The sequence below is a fragment of the Ochotona princeps genome, chromosome 24 (assembly GCF_030435755.1).
Source record: "Ochotona princeps isolate mOchPri1 chromosome 24, mOchPri1.hap1, whole genome shotgun sequence".
Classification (NCBI taxonomy): Eukaryota; Metazoa; Chordata; class Mammalia; order Lagomorpha; family Ochotonidae; genus Ochotona; species Ochotona princeps.
The window spans coordinates 8,501,766-8,513,379 of NC_080855.1; the positions used below are offsets into that span (position 1 = coordinate 8,501,766).

The 11,614-nt window shown below is 65.6% G+C and overlaps 3 protein-coding genes across 3 annotated transcripts; 1 reads left to right on the forward strand and 2 right to left on the reverse strand.

Moving 5' to 3' along the window:
- Positions 1 to 126: 126 nt before the first annotated feature.
- On the reverse strand, positions 127 to 2,245 carry SPSB3 (splA/ryanodine receptor domain and SOCS box containing 3). The gene is made up of 6 exons (XM_004596816.2): positions 2,005 to 2,245; positions 1,297 to 1,471; positions 947 to 1,134; positions 766 to 868; positions 573 to 698; positions 127 to 491 (listed from the first exon to the last, which is right to left on the reverse strand). The coding sequence occupies exons 1-6, from the start codon at positions 2,098 to 2,100 to the stop codon at positions 127 to 129; spliced, it is 1,053 nt and encodes a 350-aa protein (XP_004596873.2). The 5' UTR covers positions 2,101 to 2,245.
- Positions 2,246 to 2,492: 247 nt separating this feature from the next.
- Positions 2,493 to 4,373, forward strand: NUBP2 (NUBP iron-sulfur cluster assembly factor 2, cytosolic). Its single transcript, XM_012930203.2, has 7 exons — positions 2,493 to 2,665; positions 2,759 to 2,877; positions 3,193 to 3,391; positions 3,474 to 3,628; positions 3,717 to 3,827; positions 3,914 to 3,983; positions 4,054 to 4,373. The coding sequence occupies exons 1-7, from the start codon at positions 2,653 to 2,655 to the stop codon at positions 4,197 to 4,199; spliced, it is 813 nt and encodes a 270-aa protein (XP_012785657.2). The 5' UTR covers positions 2,493 to 2,652; the 3' UTR covers positions 4,200 to 4,373.
- A 480-nt stretch (positions 4,374 to 4,853) lies between these two features.
- Positions 4,854 to 7,652, reverse strand: IGFALS (insulin like growth factor binding protein acid labile subunit). Its single transcript, XM_058680417.1, has 2 exons — positions 7,493 to 7,652; positions 4,854 to 6,708 (listed from the first exon to the last, which is right to left on the reverse strand). Exons 1-2 carry the CDS (start codon positions 7,503 to 7,505, stop codon positions 4,907 to 4,909), a joined length of 1,815 nt encoding a protein of 604 aa, XP_058536400.1. The 5' UTR covers positions 7,506 to 7,652; the 3' UTR covers positions 4,854 to 4,906.
- Positions 7,653 to 11,614: the final 3,962 nt, after the last annotated feature.

Genomic DNA, 11,614 nt, shown 5'->3' on the forward strand with positions numbered 1-11,614 from the left:
GGAGCGCCAGGCGGTCACCGTTCTCGCCTCCCACGCTGGGTCCAGAGGGCCTGGTCACCTGCTGCTCTGCCCAGCCCAGGCGGCAAGGCAGTCGGCCTCCGCAGAGGCAGGGCCCAGCTCTTCCTGCTACGTGGGCCGCGGGCAGAGAGAGGACAGCCGGGCGTCAGCTCCGGCGGCGGCGTTTCCTCTGACAGGGCCTGGTCTCAGTCCTGGCTGGGGCGGCTGCGGGCGAGGGCGCAGGTGCGGGCTGCAGCTCATGCCCAGCACCCAGCCCAGCTTGTCGTGCAGCAGCTGCTTCAGGCCGGGCGGCAGGGGCAGGCCCTCCAGCGTGTCCCCCGAGTGTGGCCGCAGCTGGCGCAGGCGGTAGCAGCACAGATACTGCAGGGAGGTGGAGCTGGCGCACGAGCGGATCACCTTCATGCTGCTCCTGGCAGCTGTGGAGCACACCATGGGGTAGAACTTCCTGTCCCACAGCTTGGTGGCGGCCACTCCTGCGGGGAGGGGGACAGGACACTGATGTCCCCTGGGCAGCCACGGGGACGGGCACCGGGCAGGGGCAGTGGCCGCCTCACCTATGAACTTCCTGTTCTTGAAGAACGTCAGAGTCCCGTGCCACGCGTCCAGGTGCACCCCGATGATGGAGCCCTGACCGAACCGTGGGGAGAAGCTCGTCTTGTCGCCCTTGTGGTGAAGGAGCCCTGGGGCAGGAGGGGTGGTGAGTAGGAGGGTGGTGAGCGAGGGTCCCCCAGGGCCGCAGCCACTCACCTGTGTAGGAGAGGCCCCAGCTGGCCTCGTCTCTGCCCAGCAGGCTGCAGAACGTGTGGTGGTACTTGTCCAGGTCCACGTCTGATGTCCCGATGCCCACCATCTAGACACAGCAGGGCTGGGCACAGGGAGCCGGGCCTGGCATTCCCGGCAGCCACCCCCCCGGACCAGCGTCACTCACCATGTCGGTGCCATACACGGGCGAGGTCATCTTGATCTCCCAGAAGTGCTGGCCCTGGCCCAGCTCCTTGGTGCCCCGGACGGCCGCTGTGCCACAGCTGTAGTCAGTGTGGAAGCTGACCTTGCGGTTGTCGCAGCTCAGCAGGGTGGCGGAGGACTTATTCAGGTCATCCCAGACCCAGTCGAAGTCTGGCAGCACAGAGCATCCGGAGCTGGGGGCGTCACAGCTCCGCCATGCCACCCGGGAGGAAGGCCTGCCCCGGGTCCCACCTCCCACGGCCCCGCCCCTCCCGGCTCTCAGGCCCCGCCCCGGCGCTCACGCTCCGCCCCAGGCCCCGCCCCGGCGCTCACGCTCCGCCTCCTCCCCGCAGCGGCAGTCCTTGCTCAGGTGCGCGGCGTGCAGGCTGCGCGGCGAGGCCTCGCTCTGGCCGGCACAGTCGCAGAAGGACTCCCCGGTCACGGGCACGGCGCTGGGGATGGCCGGGGGCAAGGACGCGTACTCGGCGTCCGAGTCGGAATCGCTGTGCTGGGAGGGAGCGCAGGCTGTTTGCCCCTGGCCGCCGAGGCCGTCCGGGGCCTCCAGTGGCCAGCACAGCCCACCTACCGGCCCCTGACCCCCAGCTTCAGCGCACCAGGCCGGGGACTGAGCACAGCCTGGTCCTGTCCGCCCTGGACCGGGACAGCTGTGGACCCAGCCTAGGGGGCAGCCGACCCGCGCCCTTCCGGCCCCTTTATGGCCTAGCTCGCCGGCCCTCCTCCCTAATACCGACATGGCAGCTGGGCCTTCCACACTGGCCAGAGCTCTGCACGCTGTCTCTGTCTCTGCTGGAAGGCGCCCCCCTTGGACACAACAGGACTTGCCCTCGTGCAAGTCCACAGAGCTGCAGCCCACTGCCACGCCAAGCGGCCTGCATGCAGGCTCCCTGGGAGGAGCGGGTGTCCCGACGGCGAGGGCCACGGGGGTCACCCGGCTGGCGTCCCTGAGCCACGAGGCCGCACTTGGGGTGCAGCGCCCCGACAGCCGCAGGCCGAGGCCTCCCAGGGCGTCGGGGAACCCACCTGCCCGTCAGAGTTGTAGCCGCTCTCGGCCGCATCCCGGCGGGCCGCGCTCAGGACAAAGCGCCACGCCCGGCTGCTCCGGGGGCGCCTGGCCATGACGGCGGCGAGCCGGCCCGGACTCCGCGGCGAGGGACCTGCTGGACGCGGGGGTCCTCGGGCCGCCGCCCGCCCCGCCGTGACCCACTGTCCGCTCCCGGCGGGACGTCAACATTGCCCGCCCCGGCGCCGCATTGGGCCGGGAGGCCGGAGGCGGGCGCGCCCGGCTCGACGCTAAGAGGAGGGGGCGGGTCTCTGGGGACGCGCCTGCTCCAGACAGGTTGCCCGACCTATCAATCCCGACTCGGCGTTGCTATTGGCCGTTCCTCCTGCTGTCGCAGGCAGGCCTCGCTCGGCCATTGGGCGAAGCAGGCGGCCCCACGTTCGGGCCTCAAACAGCAAGTAGATCCAATCGCAAGCCGGCGTCTACGCCGGAAATACGAGCGAAGAGCGACAGCCGCTCCGATGATATGATTGGCTGAGGAGAGCGAGACTAGGCCCTTCAAAAGGCAGCAGGGGGCGGGCTCTGCCTGCTCATTGGCTGGGCGGCCCGTCAGTCTGACCTGGCATCTGGCGGTTGCTCGCGGAGCGGCCGGCGCGGTGGGCAGCGGCATGGAGTCGGCGGGTGAGTGCGCCGGGGTCGGCGCCGTGCGTCCCTCGCCCTCCGCGCGGGCCCCACCGCAGCCTCCCTGACCGGCCGCCCTCCGTGTCTGGCCAGAGCTCGGGAACCTGGCCGGCGTCCGGCACGTCCTGCTGGTGCTGTCGGGGAAGGGGGGTGTCGGGAAGAGCACCGTGTCGGCCGAGGTGGCCTTGGCCCTGCGCCACCACGGCAAGAAGGTGAGGTCCGCGCGGCGCCCTGAGCCCTGAGCCATGCCCGCCCTGAGCCCTGAGCCCTGCCCGCCACGAGCCCTGAGCCCTGAGCCCTGCCCACCCCGAGCCCTGCCAGCCCTGAGCCCTGTCCGCCCCGAGCCATGCCCGCCCCGAGCCCTGCCGGCCCTGAGCCCTGAGCCCTGCCGGCCCTGAGCCCTGAGCCCTGAGCCCTGCCCGCCACGAGCCATGCCCGCCCTGAGCCCTGAGCCCTGTCCGCCCCGAGCCCTGTCCGCCCCGAGCCCTGCCCGCCCTGAGCCCTGAGCCCCGCCGCGCTGCTTGCAGGTGGGCATCCTGGACGTGGACCTGTGCGGGCCCAGCATCCCTCGCATGCTGCGCGCGCAGGGCCGGGCCGTGCACCAGTGTGACAGCGGCTGGGTGCCCGTCTTCGTGGACCAGGAGCAGAGTATCGCCCTCATGTCCGTGGGCTTCCTGCTCGAGAAGCCCGACGAGGCTGTGGTGTGGAGAGGCCCCAAGAAGACCGGTAACGGCGGGCCCCGGGGAGAGGGCGGCCAGGGCAGGGGTCCCCCTCCCGGTCCCCGTCCCAGCAGCCCCGGTCCTCACAGCGCTCATCAAGCAGTTTGTGTCGGACGTGGCCTGGGGGGAGCTGGACTACCTGGTGGTGGACACGCCCCCGGGGACCTCGGATGAACACATGGCCGCCGTGGAAGCCCTGCGCCCCTGCAGGTGCCTGCAGGCGCTCGTGGTCACCACGCCACAGGTACCCGCGGGCGCGGCCTGCCCCTTGTGCGGCCGGGCTGGGCCAGGCATGCAGCTGACAGCCCGTTCTGGGTGTGCCTCGCTCTCAGGCCGTGTCCGTGGGGGACGTGAGGCGGGAGCTGACTTTCTGTAGGAAGACAGGGCTGCAGGTGCTGGGGGTCGTGGAGAACATGAGCGGCTTCTCCTGCCCGCACTGCTCAGTGAGTCAGGGATCCGCCTGGTGGAGCCTGGGGGCGCCCCGCCCCTCCCCTCCGGAGTCTGATGAGCGAGTCCTGCCTTCTGCTAGGAGTGCACCAACATCTTCTCCCGGGGCGGAGGCGAGGAGCTGGCCAGACACGCAGGCGTCCCCTTCCTAGGTGGGTGCTGAGAGCTGGGCGGCTGGTCCCGAGGGGTGGGGCTGGTAGTGTCACCTTCTTGTCCTGGCAGGCTCCGTGCCCCTGGACCCTGAGCTTGGCAAGAGCCTCGAGGAGGGCCGGGACTTCATCCAGGAGTTCCCCAAGAGCCCAGCGTTCCCCGTGCTCACTTCCATAGCCCAGAAGATTCTGGATGGGACGCCTGCCCGCATCGCCTGACCCAGAACCCACAGGGACTGCCCTGCACGCCATGTGTTGGCCTGCACTTTGCCCAGCTCGGCCCTTGCCCAAGCTTTGATACTGTCTGGGAACCTGCTCCTGGCTGCGAGGGAGGGTAACTAGGCAACCCACCCAGCTGCCTTCTCCCCTTAATTAAACATCTCCATTGCCACAGCCTGGGTCTGGTGCCCCTCAGTGGTCACCCGGCTTCTGCCCGTTGGTCCCCTGCCAGCAGCTCCTGCAGGCTTGGACAAAGGGGCCTTGTCTTCGAAGATTGTGTATCAGAGATGCCCAGGAGGGGGCAGCTGAGCCCAGAGGAACCAAGCCAGGAGTCAGCCGGGGCTGGGTTGTGGGGTGCTGTGGGTGCCCTGTGTCGGTCCCCGTGGTAGCTGGAATCCCAGGGCTGACCGCCCGGTCCCCAACCTGCTGTCCCAGAGAGCAAGGACAAGTGGAAGAAGCTGCAGCAGAACCTGAGTGAGTGTGCCCCGCCCCCAGCCGGGTGGGTGTCCTGGGGAGGGCCCGCCGTGCCCCGCCCCCAGGCAGGGTGGTCGAGTCAGGGGTGGTGTTGGTTTGGTTTTAATTGGCCGCAGCTGTGGGGGACTGCCTAGCTGCCCCCCCACTTGTGGTTGAGCCCTTGGGTTCTGGCAGAGCGGAACGCCCAGTAAGGAAAGAACGTGGGAGCTGGGGCAGCAGGGGAGCCCGTGGCGTCAGCAGTGGGCAAAGTGGTCCTCCGGGAGGTCCCGCAGGTCCAGGCCCACCACGCCGGCAGGGCTGGCGCAGGTGATGTTGTTGTAAGTGTACACAGGCACTTGGCAGTCATCGCCTTCACACACGGCCTTCACGAAGCGTGGTACTACAGCCGGGCTTCGCAGGGCCCAGGCCCGCAGCGCCTTGAGTGGGCAGCCACAGTCCCAGGGGTTGCCCTCGAGCCACAGGCGCTCCAGGCCCGGCTGTGGGGGCGCGAGGCCACGCAGGGAGTTGTTCCTGAGGCTCAGGTAGCGCAGCTGCCCCAGGGGTGCCAGCAGGCCCTCAGCCAGTGCCTCCAGGCAGTTGTGTGAGAGGTCCAGCCAGAAGACCTGCCGCAGCGGGCCCAGGACCTCGGCGGACAGCACCGCCAGCCGGTTGCCGGCCAGCTGCAGGTACTCGAGCTTGCTGAGGCCCTGGAAGAGTCGGCGGGGCAGGTGGCTCAGCTGATTGCCGGCCAGGTCGAGCTCCAGCAGCTCGGGCAGCCCCCACAGGCTCTGCTCGTTGATGCTGTTGATGCTGCTCTGCCTGAGGAAGAGCCTGCGCAGCCCCGTGAGGCCGGCGAAGGTGCGCGGGCGCACGCGGCCTAGGCAGCTGCGCTCCAGGTGCAGGCTGTGCAGGTGGCCCAGGCCCTGGAACACCTGCTCCGGCAGGGTGCGCAGGCAGTTCCCAGAGAGGTTCATGACGGCCATGTTGGGCAGGCCGAGGAAGGCTCCAACCTGGATCTCCTGGATGTGGTTGTCATTGAGGGTGAGCACTTCCAGCTGCCCCAGGCCCTCGAAGGTCCTCTCAGCCAGCTGCTGAATGCGGTTGTGGCCCAGCTGCAGCTCCTCCAGGAAGTGCAGGTCCTTGAAGGTGTGGGGCCGCAGGCTGGCGAGGGCGTTGTGGGCCAGGCGCAGCACGTGCAGGCCCAGCAGGCCCGGGAAGGTGTCCTCGAGCAGGCCACCGATGCGGTTGTGGGACAGGTCGAGCCAGCGCAGCGCCTTCATGCCCAGGAAGGCGCCCGGGGCCACGGCGTTGATGGTGTTGCGGTCCAGGTAGAGCTTTTGCAGCCGCGGCAGCTGCACAAAGACATTGGCCTTGACGCTGCGCAGCGCGTTCCTGCTTAGGTCCAGCTCCCGGAGCTCACCTAGGCCGCAGAAGAGCGCTGGCTGCAGGTACGCCAGCTTGTTGCCGGCCAGCACCAGCTCGCGCAGGTTCCCCAGGCCCTGGAAGGTGCCGTCGGGCAGCACCACGAGGCTGTTCCGGCCCAGGTTGAGGTCCCAGAGGCTGGCCAGGCCCCGGAAGAGGCCGCCTTCCAGCCGGCCCAGCTGATTGTTGTTGAGGCCGAGCGAGGCCAGGCTGGGCGTGTGTGCGAAGGTGTGGGGCTCCAGGCTGCGCAGCTGGTTGTGCTCGAGGTGCAGGTGGGACAGGCTGTGCAGGCCCCGCAGCGCCTGCGGCTCCAGGCTGCCCAACCGGCTGCCCTGCAGGTTGAGGAAGTCCAGACTCGACAGGTTTTGGAAGGCAGCGGGCGGCACAGAGGAGAAATTGTTCCCATCCAGCCACAGGGCCCTGGTATCGTTGGGGAGGCCTGCAGGCAGCTGGCTGAGGTTCCTGGCGCTGCAGAAGACCGTGAGCTCGTTGGCATAGTCGCCCCTGCTACACACGCACACAGCCGGGCAGGGTGGGTCCTTGGTGTCCCCTGATGTCCCCGGCTCTGCTCCCTGTAGACCATGGGGAGCCAGTGCCGCCCAGGATGCCAGCAGCACTGCCAGGACCAGACCACCTGCAGGGATAAGGATGTGGAGAGGCGGTGAGAGGGGGCTCGGGCTGCTGCCTTGCCTGCCCGCCCCGGGTGAGCCGACTCCGGGTTTGTGGCACAGCCTGAACTTTCCCTCCAAGGGACCAGCAGGTGGCGGGCCCTGCCTCCCGAGAACACTAAGGGCTCCCCGACTTCACGGCCAGGGCCCGGGCGGCCGCTGTCCCCTGGCATTGGCTTGAACAGAGCTCGGTGCTGGCCGTGGGCTGCCAGCTTTTGGAACCTTCCGGAGCAGGCTGCAGGGGTGTTCCCTGCTGCCCGGCACTGTCCGCCGCTGGCCTGCCTGGTCCCCAGCATGCTGCAGGCACCAGGCCTGGGGCTCCTGGTCACCCCAGACCTTGCTCACCTGCCAAGCAGCCTCCCCAGCAGGTGCCCCACACCCCTTTGCTGGGCACTGCAACCCAGCTGGTTGGCCCATCCTGTCCTGAGTCTTCACTGCAGCGGGCCAGGTGGGGGCACGGGGCACCGGAGCTGGTCCAGGCATCAGAAGGGCTTCCCGTGGGTGGGTGCAGTGTGGGGTGTAGTATCCCCAAGAGGAGCTGCAGTAGGAAGTTTGATGGGCATGGCCCACGGCAGGTAGGTCTGCGTGCTTGTCCCCTGTCCCTCCCTGTCTTGTGCAGAGACTCAGCCTGGCCTCATATGCCCCATGTTCGTGTCCCTCAGGCTGGGAGGAGGGTGCATGTAACCAGGCCTCGGCTTGGGCTCAGGGTTCCATCCTGGGGCCCTGTGGCGGGGCCACACCGGCTCTCACCTCTCGGGGCCATCCTGTGCGCAGAGCAGGCGAAGGCAGACAGCGAGCAAGGGCGTCTGGGCCAGGCTACGCCTGCCCTCTGGATTCCCCACCGCCTGGCCAGCCCCTGTCCCTCCAGCCCTCCCCCGGCGGGCGTTAACCCCCTCGTGCCCCAGGTGCAGCTGGCCAGGGAGCTCAGGCGGTGCGAAGCTTTCCTTAGGATCCAGGCTGGGCTGGGCATGTTGTTGGGGCCTGGACCTTGTCTCTGTCGGCTGGGGCAGACAGGAGCAGGGCTGCCCTTGGCATGGCCCTCAGAGGCCTGGGCCCCAGATCCAGCTGGCAGCTCTGTGTACCCGCTAGCAGCCTGAGGGGTCTTGAATCCCCCTCCCCCAGCAGGCAGCGGCCATGGCAGGCTCAACAGTGCCACAGCCCTCCCATCTTCCCAGTACTGCACCTGCCCAGGCCCTGGGCTTTCCTAACAGGTGGGGGAACAGGGGGCATCCGCCCTCCTGGCTTCCAGGCCCAGCCTTGGCCTCCCCTGTGACCCAGGCCAGCTGATTTCTGGCCACTGTCCCTCCCCTGGGCCTCTTCTAGGAACGCCTGGCAGGGCCACCGGCTGCCCAGTGTTTACTGAGCGAGGGCAGCCTGGCTTCGGGGGCGGTCTTTGCCTGACCCTTGCTGCCTTTCAAGACTTAAGCAAGGGCCCAGCCATCCCCTGTGGTCACCTGTTCCCTGCACAGGGGCCCGGAGGAGCTGGGGGCACCCCAGTTCTCGCACAGGAAGACAGCAGTTCTGGGGGCTCCTCCCTTCCTCGCCGTAGGCCCTGGGGTCAGGATTCCAACCCTGGGAGGGGCTGGACCCCCAGGAGTCACACACGGAAGGTGGGGAAGTGGCCCCTGCCCTGCCGAGCTCCGATGGTCAGCCACCGCTTGCTGCTCTTCTGAGAATTATAGATCGGGAGGAGAAAGTCCACACCCAACTGGGCATCCGGTACACACGGGAAAGTGCAGCCTCAGCGCGGGGCGGGGCGGGGGCGGGGGGCTGGGCTGTGGCCAGGACCTGCCCTCACCATCCCCAAGGGGTTGAGAAAGAGCTGGGGGGGGGGGGCCTGCAGCAGAAGGGCCATGCGCCCTCCCCCACCTGGCCTTCCTGCGTGGCGGTGGGCGGCTCTGCCTCAGCACTGTCCTGTGTCCCTTCTGAGCTGGGAGAGGGTGCGACGTTGCAAACGGGCCCCTTGTGCTGCATCACATGCCATCCGGGTCAGCTTGTGGTGGAGACAACCGGGCTGCTCAGGGTCCAGCACTTCATGGCCGTGGCTGCCAGTCATGCAGGTGGGACAACCTCAGGCTGCTCTGGGCACCTGGGCACCCAGGCCGAGGCCCGCTTTCTGCTTGGGAGGGAGTGCCTGCCCTGACCTGGGGCCGGCGGTTCCTGGTCCCTGCACTTCAGCAGAAACCTGGGACTTGCATGTGCTATGCTCCCACCACAGGCTTATCTGTGGGGGTGTTACATGCATTTTCTTGCTTGATACGTTGTGATTATGGGGCACCATGTTAGTTTTTCTTTAAAAATACACTAATACGGGCCCGGCGGCGTGGCCTAGCAGCTAAAGTCCTCGCCTTGAACGCACTGGGATCCCATATGGGTGCCCATATGGGATCCCAGCACGTTCAAGGCGAGCACTTTAGCTATTAGGCTACTGTCCCTTGCCCTCTGCGTGCTTTTCTTAGGTTTATCTGAATGGCAGAGTTGGAGGGAAGGAGGTCCCTCTGCTGGTTCACTCCGCAAATGGCTAGGCAGGCAAGTCAAGGCCTGGAGCAGGAGTGGAGCGTGGGGCTGCGGGCCTGGCTCCACCTGCTCGACGACGGTGCTGCCCCTTGCATGTTCTCAATACAGCCAGAGGATCTGTATGCCTAAATTTCATTGTTTTCTAGAAGTGTGTTAGAATGAGAAAGCACTGGCTGGTAAGCCACCTTTATACTTTTTCTTCCTGGAGAAGTGAGGCGACAGATCTCCCACCCGCAGGTGTCACATCTCAGTGAGGCTGCTGTGCCGGTCCGTCTTCCAGCTTGTAATTCTGCTGTTGTGCCTGGACGGCTCTGGTTCCCCGGGCACAGGTCTTCTCCGTCTTGCCCTGAAAGGCCAGTGCCATTTGCTCTGAGCTGAGGTCTGAGCCTCGCTGTGTGCGTCTGCGTGCTCGGTGAGGAAGGGCTTCCCACCGCTTGCTGGGAGAGCTGCGCCCCTGCCCTCCTCCCCATGCTGACCCTGTGCCAGCCCTGCCGTATGGCTGATTCACACCACGCTGTGAAGTTGGCACCGGCACCACCAACTTTGCTCTAATTTTTCATATTGCCTTGGCTCCTTTAGGTTCCTTATATTATGGAGATCATTTTAAGATTTTTGTGTTACTCGAAAGGCAGAGTTCCAGGGAGCAGACAGACACACAGAGATCTTCCATCCACTGGTCTCGTCGAGCCATCAGCCTGGAGATGCTTCCGGGTCTGCCACGCGGGTGCAGTGGCCAGGGACTTGGGCTGTCCACGAATGCCTTGCCAGGCCACAAGTAGGGACGTGGCTGGAAGCCCTGTGGGCAGCTGACACTGTGCAGACACAGGCTTAACTTGCTGGGGCTGGTGCAGTGAAGCAGGCCAGTCTTCCACCCGCAGTGCCAGCATCCCAGAGTATGGGCGTCAGTTCTAATCCTTGCAGTCCTGCTTCCCATCCAGCTCCCTGCTTGTGGCCTGGGAAAGCAGTCGAGGACGGCCCAAAGCCTTGGGACCCTGCACCCGCGTGCGGGACCCGGAAGAGCTCCTGGATCCTGGCTTTGGATTGGCTCAGCTCCAACAGTTGCAGCCACTTGGGGAGTGAACCAGCAGCTGAAGGTCTTTCTGTACATCTGCCTTTCTAATAAAAATAAGTAAATCCTGGACAAGTGGGATGCTGGACTCTGTATGGTGTAAACTTTTAATTAGGGAATCTCAACGGAACTTGAGCTGTGGTTATGCATCAAGGTGAAGGAATTCATGATGGGGGAAGGGCTTGGGGTGAAAGGGGGGGGAAATCCCAGTCATGTAATGCCATGTAATTAATGAATAAATGAATATTAAAGAAAAAAAATTTCCTCAAAAAAAAATAAATAAATAAGTAAATCTTTGGAAATGGTCTTCATGGTGCTCCGCCCCGGTGTGGCGCCCCCGTGCGCCGGCTCTTGGCAGCGGTCTCCCTTCCTTGTTCTGGTAGATGGTACTGATGCTGCCACCTGTGTGTCATCTCCGCTGCAGGTTGGGGTGTCGGTGGCGCCTCGGGACGTGGCCGGCTTCTGTGTAAGCCCAAGGCCTCTGGGGGTGTGGCTGTGACTGCCAGTGCTGCTTGGGGGGCCTGGGCACCTGAGGTGCTTTGTCCCCACCCTCCTGCGAGGCAGTGCCCACCACCCCTGCCTCGTTTTCCCTGGGCCACTGCATTCCGGGGACGCCGAGAGGCCTGTCAGCGCTGTGCCCGGGCCAGCACAGAGGGCAGGGGGTGACGGAGGAGGATAGCCAGGGCGCTGCGGTGGTCTCGGCCTGCTGCTGGCTGTGCCCACAGGGCTGTCTGACCGTGCCTCCCCAGGCCCCGCACCCGCCCTGCTCGGCTGCTGCCTGATGTCTCCCTCCCGTGTGCTTGGGGCAACTACAGCTCAGACGCCTTTGAGTCAATTCCAACCATTTGAACTACTGAGTTTTTTTAAAAATTATGGCTTTTCCTTTAAATTTTTTTTATTGGAAAGGCAGATTCACAGAGAGGACCTGAGGCAGAAAGATCCATCCACTGGTTCACTCCCCCAGTGACCACAGTGGCCAGAGCTGAGCTGATCTGAAGCCAGGAGCCATGGGCTTCTTCCGGGTCTCCCACAGGGGTGCAGGGTCCAAGTCTTTGGGCCGTCCTTGACTGCTTTCCCAGGGTGCAAGCAGGGAGCTGGATGTGAAGCGGGAATGCTGGGGTTAGAGCTGGCGCCCATATGGGATCCCAGTGCGTGTAAGGCAAGGACTTTAACCACTAGGCCACAGCACCAGGCCCCTTACTGGGAATCTGTTAGTATCAAAATTTCTGACTTGCTCCTGGTACAATAGCCTAGTGGTTAAATCCTTGCCTTCCCTCTGCTGGGAT

Excerpts from the sequence above, each read along its gene's own strand:
- NUBP2 (XM_012930203.2), top strand. Across the intron at positions 3,392-3,473 it reads GAGAGGCCCCAAGAAGACCG|CGCTCATCAAGCAGTTTGTG; the intron begins GTAACGGCGGGC and ends CGGTCCTCACAG. Across the intron at positions 3,984-4,053 it reads CGCAGGCGTCCCCTTCCTAG|GCTCCGTGCCCCTGGACCCT; the intron begins GTGGGTGCTGAG and ends TTGTCCTGGCAG.
- SPSB3 (XM_004596816.2), bottom strand. The coding sequence starts at position 2,100 with ATGGCCAGGCGCCCCCGGAGCAGCCGGGCGTGGCGCTTTGTCCTGAGC. Across the intron at positions 699-765 it reads CTGGGGCCTCTCCTACACAG|GGCTCCTTCACCACAAGGGC; the intron begins GTGAGTGGCTGC and ends CTCCTGCCCCAG. Across the intron at positions 492-572 it reads CAAGAACAGGAAGTTCATAG|GAGTGGCCGCCACCAAGCTG; the intron begins GTGAGGCGGCCA and ends CCCTCCCCGCAG.